The following is a 14,482-nucleotide window of genomic DNA, read 5'->3' on the forward strand; positions in this document are numbered from 1 at the left end:
AAGCCTGGCGTGCTGCAGTCCATGGGGTCACAAAGACTCGGACATGACTGAGCAACTGAACTGAACTGAGTAGTATATAGTAGCACTAACCCTCAAAACCTTACTAGAGTCTTCACTCCAGTTACCATGGAAATACGTTGCAGTGCTGGTCTTTCAAAGAACATCCAAGGTTGAAGAACTCTGGTAAGTCAAAGCTTTGTATCTCAAAATTAAACAATCAGTTAAACATTTTCATGGACTTTGATGGATTTCCTGACTTGGGAGCTCTCCATTAAATCTTAAGGGAATGCCTGACTTGAACATTTCAGTTAATGAAGACATTCAAGGAATCCCCTTCATTCATTCAACTCTTCAGGTTCACTAACATATCCTAAGAATATCTTTGACAAAACCCACAAATAACTGTCTCAACATCCAGTAAGGTGGAAACAACTCCATTCTAGAGTTCCTCCCCCAACTGGGTACCACACTGGGCGACCTTTGTGTCAACAGATTCATTATCTTCTTCATTTCCTAGGCATAGAAAAAATGAAGTCCTTTGACTCTTCTATCCATAGAAACAGAGACACGGGTCATAAAAGCCTGCAGACTATTCTTTTGTGATTTACCTCACAGGATGCTTTCCTTCATGGTTTTCGCCCCAGTTTGTGAACTCTCTCCCCACAACTGGCTTTCTGCCCTCACCCCTGGTCATTCTGCCTTCATTCTCTGTCCCTTTCAACATGTAACTTTAAATATTCATTTGGCTTGTGCTGAGTCTTAGTTGCAGCACATGGGATCTAGTTACCAGATGAGGGATTGAACCCAGGCCCCCTGTATTGAGAAAGCAGAGTCTTAGCCAACAGGCTACAAGGGAAGTCCCTCAACATGTAACTTTAGATTAAAAATAAGATACGTCAATTTGTCCTTCCATCTGTGCTCACCTTCATCCAAACTTCACTTATCCTGCTTTCTCATCTTTGAATATTTCACAGCATGACTTCAGAGTCAGAGAAGTTCTTCCTAGAAACGTGCCTTCTAAGTCTTACTCCAGAACATCTGCAAGGACGACTCCCCTCTCCGAAGTCTACCTTAATCTCATTATCTTCTCTGCAGAGAGATTTCCCTAACCGCTCAAGGAGACTAGTGCTGTAGCCGACACTCCACAGCAATAGGACAAATAATACACAGTCCTCTCTGACCCACCCTGTTTGCTGCCTGGGATAATACAAATGCCACATGCTAAGCAAATATTAGCCTGATGTATACATACATTTGAAATCTGTATACAATGAGAAGGTAATTGGAGAATGCAGAGAAAAGAAAATACCATTCGCTCCAAGTGAATACAGAATCATCAGGGTCTTTTCTGCCAGTAACAAGGGAAGCCTGCTCTGAGAGGTTTAAGCATCCTTATTTATTCTCTAGTTGCCAAAAGTTGGGTAAAAGTTTTCCTGGTCCTTATGCACTGAGTTACAAAGGAATTCCAACAGAGTTACACATGATGTTGTGCTTGAATGCCCAGCGGGAACCTTAAGGTCACTGCAATAATGAATGGCTGAAGAATTAATAGGAGTTGAGCCTCATGCGCCTTCCTGTGTCACAGCTGGGCAGAACAGTGCTCTGTTCATGGCTGAAAATACGTCTCGAGACATGGCCACCACAGCTGTGCTGGGCACAGCCGCCGCCAAAAGGCACTGCAGAGCTGAGGGGCTGCTTAAATCACTCTGCCCTCTTCTCATCAGACACATTTCCTTGACCATTATCAACTGCACAACAGCCACATTTGTCTATTAACAGACATGCAAGCCCGGAGACAGTCTTACCAAAGGACACGGCCTTCCGTCCTCAGCCTTGCCCCCACTCCACATCCTCTTATCTTCTTTCCTGCCAGCACATCCCTTGCTCACTTTTTTTCATTGACTTTCTGCATCCACTCAAGGCCCGTGTGACCTGCCTCACCTCCAGGAACTGCCACATCCGTCCCCAGTGGCACAGACATGCTATTTCCCCTCCACCTCCCTCCATCGAGCACAGTCTTGGGCTTTGAGCCTTTGCACAAAGCCACCCAGCCACTGAAGCTCCCATTCATCAGCTCTATGCCCAGCTGGTTCTTCCCATCCTTAGAGATGCTGATAAGTTGTTGCTTCTTCAGAACTTTCCTCTGTCTCTCTCTCTCTCTCTCCTACATCCTTCCAGGGATGTAGTACCCATCTCCACATCCCACCTAGCCTCTATCTAGCATCAATGTTATTTTAGCTGTCTTATTAGTGTTCTTTCCCTTCATTGGAAAATATATTCCTATAGAGAAGAAAGTGGGGAGTACCAAGACATGGGGAGAGGATTAAAAGGTACAATCTACCATGTTTAAAAGAAATGTTACAGGGATATACAAAGTACAACACAGGGAATATACCTAATGTTTTATAGTTACCTTAAATGGAATGTAATCTATAAAAACTTATTATTCTGTACATCTGAAACTAATATACTATTGTAATCAGCTATACCACAATAGAAAAACAAAACATAAAGGCACACACACACACACACACACAAAAACAGATACCCAGAGGATAATGACACTATAGTGTAAAGTGAGGCAGGCAGGTTCAAATCCAAGCTCCATGGCTTATTCCCTGTGTGATCTGGGCTGCATGTTTAATCATTCTGTGCTTCAGTTTCCTCATCTGTAAAATGCAGATACTAACAATCCTTACTCTGCAGGGTTGTTGGAATCATTTAATCCAATTTCTCTAAATAACTCCTTAAAGAAGTTGCTACATATCAAAGACTTAGAACAGTGTCTGGCTGGCACATGACATTAGTTGGTTTCTATCGTCATTGTTATTTTGGATGCACTTCTTATTCTTAAACCAAGTCAGTGCCTGAGATTCAAACACTGATAGTTGAATGAGTGAATGAGAAATTATAGTGCCCTCTTCATCACTTCACTATTTTTTACTGTCACTTATATTTTTGCTAAGCAATCTTGAGGGTACATTCAGGAGTCATTTTTCAATTTATATGAAACCTAGAGAGATAAAGCAGACATGTATCAATATACATGATCAAAAATCCTACTACTCCTTAAATTTTCTCGACATTGCTCATGAAAATAACATGTAAATTCAATAAAAACTCACTAAACTTGTTTAAAGATAACTTTTAACCTGCCTTTTAAGCAAAAGAAACATGTTTTCTATGCCAATAATAAATGGATGTTCAAGGGCAATTTGTTATAATAAGTGACTGAGGAAGAAAATCAGTAACCACATAAAGTTCCACATTAGCTGTTTATATTTCCTGATGTTAACCACCGCTTATTGATTTCCCTACATCTTCATGGACAAAATTTAACTTAGCTTTTAGCACTAATTTTAATCTCTTCTTTACCCATGTAATTTCTAAAAAATATGTCCTTTATGTAAAGAAACTAGAATGGCCAATAAAATCAGAACAGTAGTTGCTCTTTAGAAAGAACAACGTGGCTGATACAACTGCATTTAAAGTGGGGAGCAATCACTTTCAATTAAAGAAAAACCTGTTCTGTCCATGGATATCCAATGAAGACCAAGTTACACAGAGTTCACAATGTGTAAAACAAAGTAAGCAAAAAAATAAAAATAAAAACATGAATCACAGAGAGGCTTTCTCAATTGAGACTCCATTAGATAATTAAATCTGTTTTAATCTATAGTTTATCACTCAAACCAGAATATTTTGAGAATAAAAAAGGTACTATTAATAATTACACTCAGATAACTAGTATGAATTGGGTCATGTGGTCCACCCTTGTGAAGTTGGCAAACCTGAAGAACCAACCAACCAACCAAAGTTAAAAGGCCCAAGACTCTTGTTTCTGTTTTTTGTTTGTTTTTGTATTTTCTGATCCTACCCTCCCCAAGACCCTCCCCCTTGCTTGTCCAAAAGCATGGCAGTTTTACTCCAAACACAATAATACAAATGCAGAACTTACTTTTTAATTCTTTCTCCAAAAGAGGCTAATTCCTCCAAGATGTTTTGAACAGTTGAGACAATATCCTGTACCATGTAGATTCTTTTAATTAAGCCCTTTTTCTCAGATTCCTAAGAAACATAAAAGATTGAACTCAGTTACTTCATTTTTATTGGTCTGCTATAGAAATCATTATGCCAGTATTATCATAACCTGGTTATTAGCAACTGAGTGACTTCAGGAGATAAATTCAAATTTTTTACAATTTACTTATCAGCTCCCCCAAGTTCCTGACTACTCATGAGATGTGACCACTTGTCGTGTGCAAGCATGTCCCCATCTCAATATCATGAGCTGATGAAGGGAACTCCACAGAGAAAAGAAATTCATTTCCCTGTAGAGTTGCTGCTTCTCTCAGAGAATTCTGTAACTTCTTTCACTGGCAGATCTTGAGTTGCTGTCTTCACAAGGTTAGCTTACTTATCTCTCTTCTGTTAGTTCCTCAGAAAGGCTTCCAGCAGGTAGCAATAGGGTATGTTGGACATCCAGATGATATTCAGCTGTCTAAGAATATTATCCTTACTTTGATTAAAGAACACTTAAAATGCGTTTTCCCACGTTAGATTGTTGTTGTTGTTCAGTCACTAAGTTGTATCTGACTCTTTGGGACCCCACGGAATACAGCACACCAGGCTCCTCTGTCCTTCACTATCTCCCGAAATCTGCTCAAATTCATTTACACTGAGTCAGTGATGCTACCTAAGCATCTCATCCTCTGCCATCCCCTTGTCCTTTTGCCTCAATCTTTCCCAGCATCAGAGTCTTTTCCAGTGAGTCAACTCTTTGCATTAGGTGGCAAAAATATTGGAGCTTCACCTTCAGCATAAATATTCAGGGTTGATTCCTTTAAGACAGAATGGTTTGATCTCCTTGCAGTCCAAGGGACTCTCAGGAGTCTTCTCCAGCACCACAATTTGAAAGCATCAATTCTTTGGCACTCAGCCTTCTTTATGGTCCCGTATGGGACTACTGGAAAAAACATAGCTTCAACTAACAGACCCTTGTTGGCAAAGTGATGTCTCTGCCTTTCATATGCTGTCTAGGTTGGTCACAACTTTCCTTCCAAGGAGCAAACATCTTTTAATTTCATGGCTGCAATCACCATCAGCAGTGATTTTGGAGTGCAAGAAAATAAAGTCTGTTACTGCTTCCATGTTTTCCCCTTCTATTTGCCATGAAGGGATGGATGGGACTGGATGCCATGATCTAACCATGTTAGGTAGCCAATGCTTATAAAACTAATCTTGAAATCACTCACATGTTGGATAAAAGGTGATTCCCTAAAGAAGGGCATTTTGACACTAAATCTTATATTCTGATACCATATTCTAGTTCCCTTATGAACTCTATTTAACTGGGATTTAGTTACTAACTTCTCAGCTCAGGCAAGCTGAGTCACGGTAGCTGTTACGTCTAATATGTAATACCTAAAACCACAAATAAACCTAACACATCTTAGTATTTCTACCTAAAATTTTACTTAGGTTAGAATTATACTAAATTATCTTCTAAATCCAAGAGACAATTTCTATAATAATCTTCTTTGCAACAAAAGAAAAAAAAATCATTCTCATCTTGTATTCTCTGTTCCATCAAAGTGGACCCATGGATGGAGGAAGGAAAACATACTACCTCACAGTGATTTCAATGACTGTTGCTGCTACTGCTAAGTCGCTTCAGTCGTGTCCGACTCTGTGCGATCCCACAGATGGCAGCCCACCAGGCTCCCCCGGCTCTCGGATTCTCCAGGCAAGAACACTGGAGTGGATTGCCATTTCCTTCTCCAATGCATGGAAGTGAAGAGTGAAAGTGAAGTCACGCAGTCGTGCCCGACTCTTAGCGACCCCATGGACTGCAGCCTACCAGGCTCCTCCGTCCATGGGATTTTCCAGGCAAGAGTACTGGAGTGGGGTGCCATTGCCTTCTCTGAAAATAGCCTCTGGGTATATTAAAAAACTTTTTTTCACTGTCATATCATAAATATATGAAGGTCATCTGCTGGGATGGTCTGAGTAACATCTTACCATCTGTTCTGCACCCATTTATCCAATGATACTGTACAGTAGGAGGCCATACTCATTGCTTCGTCTTGCAAAGTCAAACTTGCAAGACATTTTTACTTTCTTCAATCCAATTTTCAATTTCTTATTTCCCTTACTCTCTAATTCTTCAAGTGGTTTGTATTAAAAACTGGATATACTGCCAGAACAACTTAATTCATGTTCAGCAATCCACCAACATCTTTTTTTTTTTTAAGCTAAATTATTTTATTTCTTTGTATCATATTTCCTTCGTCTATGGTAATTTTTTTTTAATTTTATTTTATTTTTAAACTTTACATAATTGTATTAGTTTTGTCAAACATCAAAATGAATCCGCCACAGGTATACATGTGTTCTACATCCTGAACCAACATCTATTAATGGGCACAGTGGTGAAAACCCATCTCTGTCTGCCACAGAAATATTCATGTTTTTAAAGGAGGATTTGGAAGCACCAGGGAATTTGACCCAAAGGGCAAAAGTGGCTTCCTCTTTTCAACAGCATAGAGTTTAGGTCAAAACAATTTTTTGGAAAATGACTCAAATTTCTATGTGGCTCCATTTCATAACAATTTCCTACTTTAGTTGACAGATTTTTTTTTTTTCCTCTTGAAACACCCCAAATGCAGAGATTCTGGGTTAGTACAACAAAATAATAAATGATTCTCACAAGATTCTCTCACTTTTTAATGAATTTGATGTTTTAGTTTGAATAATCAGTATTTAAAGACTAAGCTAAAAATTTCACTGTATCAAGGGTGACAAGATAATTTATGAACCATATCTGTATACTTTTAAGAGTAAAAGTAAACAGAACTATGTAATTTTTGAAGTATTTATTAACTGACAACTTGCTTTATTGTATTAGTGGATCTATAAAATTATTTCATTTTTATTTTCATAATGACATTGTTTCAAGATAAAAACATATATTTTACATACATAAGAACAAAAGAAACTTGCCCATATTATGTCAATTGTAAAATGATACATGAGAATGATTACTCATTCCATATATTCATATATTTAATTGGTTTTCTAGTTATAGCTGTTTATAGTCCCATGTCAAAATTACTTTTCCACAAATGTAATATTATCTTTAATGTCATCTTTTCACTTACATTTCATAAAATTGTTCTTACCTATCTTCAGAGTTGCACTTAATCATTGTTAAATTGATACATGTAATTGACTCTACTGTAGACCATAATTTTAATTACAAAAATACTTTCTCTCCAGGGACTGAGGTACTTTGAAAATTCACAATAAAAATGTGATACATGAAAAATATTCTCGATGCTGTTTCTTAAATATTAAAATCTGTATATATTTCAGCCCCAAAATTTCAAAGTCACTATATTCATTCATATGAACTTTATCAAACTTTTTTTTCAAGATAAAACTCTAAGTAAGTTATCTGTATAATTTTTCAAATTCTTCTAAAGTTGAAATTCTTCAAATTTATGCTGAAAAATAAGTGGCTTCTCAATTTCCTTCCAATCCTGGGTAGAATTTATATTTATCCTATTAAAAATCAAACGTTTTTTAATCCCACAAACTGAGATAATACAAAGTGTAACTTGTAAATTTAAACACTGAATCATGCATAGGATCTCACCTCACAGATTGCTTTGTGTTGAATATCCTTTGCTTTTGTAAAGAAAAAAAAATCGTTATTTTTGCCAGTTCTTTTAAAATTGATTTCCATCTACTAAAAGCTCCCAAAGATGAAGTTATTAGAATTTTCAGTTATCAAAAATTTTGATTAAAAAATTTCCAACTGACATGACGAAAATGCAACAAACACTGAAAAGATTTCTTTTTTTTCCCCCACAAGAGTTCAACAGCTTTGGAGAATGTTTAAGTTGACTGAGAGTTCATCAAAGGTTTCAAACACTTTTAAAAGCAGACTGATGGACAGATGACTGGCAGCAAAAAGAAAGTGCACACAGCCATGCTGAATGAAATATATTTTTATATCTGACACACCTTTGCCATGAAAACTTTGCTGTTGCTATCCCAACTCTGTATATATAAAATATTTATAAATGTGGACACTACAGTTGCTAATTCAATTGGTGGTGCATTATCACTTGTCTGTATGCAATCATGGATAATAGGGTACCATGATCTATCACTTGTAAATTTATGCTTCAAAGATCCATTCAACTTACATGAGTATCTTATTAGCCATAGTGCTATGCTTCATCAAAATTTGCATTCATATTATCACTACGGAATTAAATAACCCTCAATGCTACATGTTCAAAATAAATTTACAATAGCATTCCTGATGTCAGAGATTTCATTTTTTTGTAAAACTAACTTGTAAAAGCTCTATTTTGATTCCATGCAGTGGATGAAAAAATATAACATTTCAGGTTGCCACAGCAGGGTACTGGAAAAGTTTTCAATTAGCAGTAATCACCCCTCAGATAAACCTCATTGGCTACAATATTGCCACTGTGCAAAGCTACAAGATTTCAGAATTAACTTACTTGATACTGTTTGAGTCATTTGATGGCATGCTGATAAGACTGGCATCATTTGACTCTTCACAGGGTCTTTGATACACTGATGCTACTGAAGTGAACCTATTAACATGTACCTTGCCCTTTCTCATACATGCGTAACGAAACTTTGGAATGGAAGATGAGATAAGTGTGGAAGAACAGTCATTTGATCCAAACTGAAAGTCATGCTGCACACAAGGATGTGTAAACACAACTTTTGGGCTATGTAATTTAAAACCATGTTTCCAGAAGTGGTCTTCTAAAAATAACTATTGACAGTTGAAGACTCTTCAGCAGGTTTGCAACTTAAGTTTACATGTATCAGTGATGTGATCATGGTCCCAGTGGTAGACAGGAAATGTGCATCAGTTCATCAACAATTATCTTGAAACATGGATTATCAGTACTTGATTATTATTATTATCCATTAAACATGCAACTCTTTATTATTTATTCACTGAAAAAGCATTATGAAGAAGTAAAACAATGTGCAGATTTACTAAAAATAAAGAGTGAAATAAAACATCATAGTAAAAATGTGCAGGCTATTTTTTATTCTCCTATCCACAGGACTGGTTACATTCTGTATGTATTTACTATATATCAATGCTATAGTTGCTGTCATTTCCCATCTTTCTCATCACTGGGCACTCTGACCTGGCTGCTTGGACGTTTTATGCATCTCACTGGCCCTGGCAATGACCTTGCCACCATAGGCTGGTACACTGGGATCATCACATACTTCTCCACAATTGCCTAAGAGCACTTTGTCTTATCAGGGACCACCCAAAAGCCTTCCTTTAAAGCTAAGTTTTATTTAGAAAGTATCAGGAAAATAGATGGGTCATCCCTGCTTGGACTTAACCTGGTATCAGTGAGAACCCTTCTACTAACTCTCAATTGCTAAAGTCATGCCTGACTCTTTGTGACCCCGTGGACTGGAGCCTGCCAGGCTCCTCTGTCCATGGATTTTCCAGGCAAGAATACTGGAGTGGTTGCCATTTCCTCTTCCAGGGGATCTTCCCAACCCAGGGATTGAACCCATGTCTCCTGCATTACAGGAAGATTCTTTACCTGCTGAGCCATCGGGGAAGCCCAAGAACCCTTGTAACTGACATCTAAATCCTAGGCTATCAGTAAAGACTATAGTAGAGACTGAAAACACAAACTGAAAGCATGAGCAGCTTGTCCTGGCTTATTTTAATGGAAACAGTAAATATAATACTGATTTTTTTTTTTAAAAGGGGGCGGGAATATAAAAACAGTAAATGGAAATATTTGGATAAATAGGAGCATGTGATGAACCTAAATCAGTTTTACCTAAAATTCATTAGCACAGCAAGGGACCAATTGTGTCCAAAGTATTCTTCTTGGACAGGGAGAAAAAGGCTTTTTCTTTTGTATAAGTTTCTACCCTTCTCCTTAGAATCTCTGCACATGACATATGCTAGCCATATACGAGAGGGAAAAATTCACCTGAGGGCAGGTACTCTTATGATTAGTGGTAAATGTCATTTTTGTTCTCTGAGTGGCTTTTATTGCCTTTGGGCAATGAATCTGTGTCTTCAACAAGGCATGGTAGCTTCTATGCTATAAGACGATATTTACATTTTCATAGCTTGAGTGCTTCATTCACACTGGAAGAAATGGGTCTTCTCTGCTGGTCCAGTGGCTAAGAAATCATCTACCAATGTAGGGGAGATGGGTTCCATCCCTGGCCCAGGAAGATTCCACATGCCATGGGCCAACTAAGCCTGCGCTGTGTAACTAACTACCGAACATGCCCTAGAGCCCATGTTCTGCAACAAGAGAAGCCACTGCTGTGAGAAGACCACGCACCCAACTAGGCGCAACTAGAGGAAGGCTGCGCACAGCAGTGAAGACCCAGAGTAGTCAAAAATAAATAAGCAAAATTTTAAAAAGATGTTAGAAGAGCCTCCTGTTCCCCTATGCCCTATTTGAATTGGTGGACCAATAGATAAGACCAGACTGCCTTGCCTCAACTTGTGCTCTCAGTACCAACAACTGTGGTAGGTACATCCTTAGTGCTGAGACAGTGTGCATTTGCTGGAGAAATGAATGGATAAAGAGGAAGAACAGAGGAAATCAGGTTTATATTAGTATCAAAGGATCATTTGCCTCAACACAGGAAATAAGTGCTTAGGGTTAAAGAGAAGATTTCAGGCCTCCTAACTCCAGCAGAATGACTTAAAGGTCCAACGTATACTCCTGGTCTCCATGAGACCTTTCCAGGGGATGCCAGTCCACAACAACTACTGTCTTTTTCTCTCAATTTGCATCACACCTCTAATCCTTTTCATCACTCTAGCAGCAAACGTTCTTTTCACTCTCTATATTGCAAAGGTTACTTTTATAAGCACTGTACTAATGTACAGATGTGAGAGTTGGACCATAAAGAATGCTGAGTGCCAAAGAACTGACACTTTCAAACTGTGGTGCTGGAGAAGATACTTAAGAGTCCCATGAGTCTGAGTGAACTCCGGGAGCTGGTGATGGACAGGAAGGCCTGGCGTGCTGCGATTCATGGGGTCACAAAGAGTCGGATACGACTGAGCAACTGATTTGATCTGATCTGATCTGGACAGCAAGGAGGTCAAACCAGTTAATCCTAAAGGAAATCAACCCTGAATATTCATTGGAAGGACTGATGCTGAAGCTGAGGCTCCAATACTTTGGCCACCTAAGATGAAGAGCCAACACACTGGAAAAGACCCTGATGCTGGGAAAGACTGAGGGCAGGAGAAGAAGGGGGGCAAGAGAGGATGAGATGGTTGGATGGCATCACTGACTGGATGGACATGAGTTGGAAAATTCTGGGAGACACTGACGGGCAGGGAAGCCTGGCATGCTGCAGTCCATGGGGTCAAAAAGAGTAGGACACAACTTAGCAACTGAAAAACAACTACTCTTGATGGGAATTTTCTCTAATTATATCTGCTGGTATACCAATGGACATGTTATATGGCCTTTGATATTACATTTCCATTAATAGGGAACCAAGGTCCAAAGAGGTTTAGTGAGGTATCTGTGTCCACATATATGTGGCAGTGGATTCCCAGTCCAGGATCATTAAGCCCAGAGCAAGTGTGGACATTTCAAAGGGGAGGCATTCAGCTCAACTTGTTCTTTTTGTCATTTGTTTCTTTGGTGTCTATGGATCTCGACTTACTGTAGAACACATGGTTTTTAGACATCTTATTCAGTTACATACTTCTATCTAATGTTCATTTCCAGTATTCTTTGCCCAATTTTCATAAGAATGCACGTTAAATTATGCTTTTTGAAAATATTTGGGGAAAAACATTTCTTTTCATTCGTATTTTTTTTAACTTGTCTTGTGAAACATTTTCGCAAACTTTATGTGCAACTTGCAAAAAATACATACCATAATTTACAACATAGTAAAATGCATCCATTCTTATTTAGGAGCTGAAGTAGCCAGGGTTTACAACAGATGAAAAGTTTGCAGCGGGGGTAGGGGGAACTTAAGATGTACCAAATCCTCAGGTCTGCATATTTTATTAATCACAGGCTATGGAGTCAGGAGAAAGTGAGTTCAACACTGGTCTTGTCACCTACTAGCACTGTGAACATCTCAAGTTCCTAATGGTTTCTGGAGTCACAGTTTTGCTATCTGAAAAAGGGGGATCATAATCCTGACCCTAATTAGAGTGTTTGGAGAATGAACTATCATATGTAAAGCATTTGGTACACTCCAGGTGCTTCATAAATGTCAAGTCTTTGCCCATTGAGAATGCAAAGAAATGAAAAAGAAAGAATCACCTTTTGTCTAGCTTAAAGAATCCTGGGGTTCATTTACGTTTCAAAAGCAAGGATCTCCCAGGACAAGTCCACTCATGTTGCCCTGCGTCGTATGAAAGATCATCTGGCAGTTCTATCTGCATCACGCTGGCTTTATTTACACGTTTCAGATTGAACCAGGGGATGTGGTGATAACGCAGTTTAGCAAACACAGCATTCCATCTGCTGCTGCTACCAAATTGTCTGGGAAGAGTAATAGTGGCTTGTTCAGGAAGAGAAAACTGTTATTACATGTGCTTATATTTTTCCTTAACATACAAGCCTTCTCATTTATAGAGGGAAATGTGTAATAAAAACAGAGATGGCCACTGGTGCGATTAAACCAATGAACCAGATAATTGCGGCTGCATGCATATTTTCAGATTCCTACATTTGAGAAAGAATGGGTTTTACCTCTCCATACAAATTTCAGAAAACACCACGGCACAGATAAAATTCACATGATTTAGGGTCTACTTCATGATTCCCGGGTTGGGAAGATCCCCTGGAGAAGCAAATGGCAACCCATTCCAGTGTTCTTGCCTGGAGAATTCCACGGACAGAGCCTGGCAGGCTACAGTCCATGGGGTCGCAAGGAGTCAGACACGACTGAGTGCCTTACACTTTCATGAGCAAATAGGTATCACCATGTAACAGAAGAGATGAAAGCATGGAACTTTTCAGATCCAGATCTCAAATTTCAAAAGGATCCTTTGTTTTATGCTATAGAGAATAATTATAAGAAAAATAATGTAATTATTATAATAATTTTAAGGAAAATAATTACAAATTCCAACTCTGTAACATTAAAATGCATATTATTATATAAAATGTATTAAGAGTATTATTTTTTCATTGACCATTTGCTTATAAAATGTCAAAAAAAAAAAAAAAAAAAAAAAAACAAACCCACTGAGTCTTTCAGCTAAGTTTTAGAGACAGCTAAATGAAGAACAAATAATATGCCTGTGTTGCAACATGGCTGTTCTTTAAAGAACACAGCCAATAAATAATAAATAGATGAATAAATCAGGCAGTGGACTTTTCCTTCTTCGAGGCTTTGCTGGCTTCCCCAGTATCTCCAAAGAGCACAGCACTGTAGGGGCAATAAAGTGGCTTTGAGCCTCTAGGAGAGAATTAACACCATCAAAATGAATTTACCGCTAAGAATTCATTATAGAATCAGTGTGTTACTTTAAATCTTTCATACATGTTCTGAGTCAAGAACATCTTTCTCTACTAATTACCTAAGCATAACCAAAGAGATAGTCCTAAAAATTTACCACATCAGGAAAGATCTTTGTGACATGCTTAAAAATTGGGTAGTATGTGTCATAGGATGCGCAGGATCCCCTAAAGGGAAAGATGCAACATTTCTATCTTAGGATCATCCCAATAATGCAAACCATCCAGAGCAAAGATGCAGAATATGACTTCAGATTTTAAATGGGAATCTGTTTGGTCTACTTCATCCCACTGAATATTAAAAGCCTGCAACTTGAGAACTTGAAGAATTATAAACATCAGAAATAGACTGAGTGGCATTTAGCAGGGGGGGTGGGTAAAAAGCCTCTCAGCATCTGTCATAACAAAGAATAAAAAGTAATATTTCTGATATACGAGATTAAAAATTGTCCTCCAGGAATCTGGCTTAATGCACTGGGAACTGTCTTTAAGGTTTCTTCCCATGAGATATGCCCTGTGTTCATGGACACACACACACACACCCTACTTTATGGTACACTTAAAATGAAGAAAAATCTCTGTCCTCTTTCAGGAGAGTACTTCCTTCTCAGGTAGTATTTTTGCTTTGGGAAACGAATATGAAGCAGACTGGATTTTGAATCAATATCATTTGAAGCAGTTATAAACTGCTCCCACGACCTGTTCATTACACAAAGTCCTTCCACACTGACTGATCTTCACGAACAGGTTTCTTGGGCCTGCAACAGGATTTTCATCAGGGATCAAACCAGAGGGCTAAAAAAGTAAAAGGAATAAACATCATCATCACGAGGAAGATGTTGATAAAACACATCTTTGAAAAATTGGGAACACTGTGGAGACAATTATTTGGAATTCAGACCCTGGGAAGATTGACTTCCTTA

At 38.3% G+C, this 14,482-nt stretch overlaps 1 protein-coding gene and 1 pseudogene across 4 annotated transcripts in view; both read right to left on the reverse strand.

Annotated features, from left to right (window-relative positions):
• Window positions 1-14,482, reverse strand: part of MCTP2 (multiple C2 and transmembrane domain containing 2) — a 263,087-nt gene that overhangs the window by 19,484 nt on the left and 229,121 nt on the right. For 3 of the 4 annotated variants that reach the window (XM_055555682.1, XM_055555681.1, XM_055555683.1), the window contains exon 20: window positions 3,959-4,068. In XM_055555682.1, coding sequence (XP_055411657.1) covers window positions 3,959-4,068 — 110 coding nt within the window. Of the gene's footprint in view, window positions 1-3,958; window positions 4,069-11,431; window positions 14,355-14,482 lie in introns of those variants that run through there. The other variant, XM_055555685.1, reaches the window with a different exon arrangement.
• Window positions 8,387-8,514, reverse strand: LOC129634651 (uncharacterized; annotated as a pseudogene).

The sequence above is a fragment of the Bubalus kerabau genome, chromosome 19 (genome assembly GCF_029407905.1).
Source record: "Bubalus kerabau isolate K-KA32 ecotype Philippines breed swamp buffalo chromosome 19, PCC_UOA_SB_1v2, whole genome shotgun sequence".
NCBI classification, from domain to species: domain Eukaryota; kingdom Metazoa; phylum Chordata; class Mammalia; order Artiodactyla; family Bovidae; genus Bubalus; species Bubalus kerabau.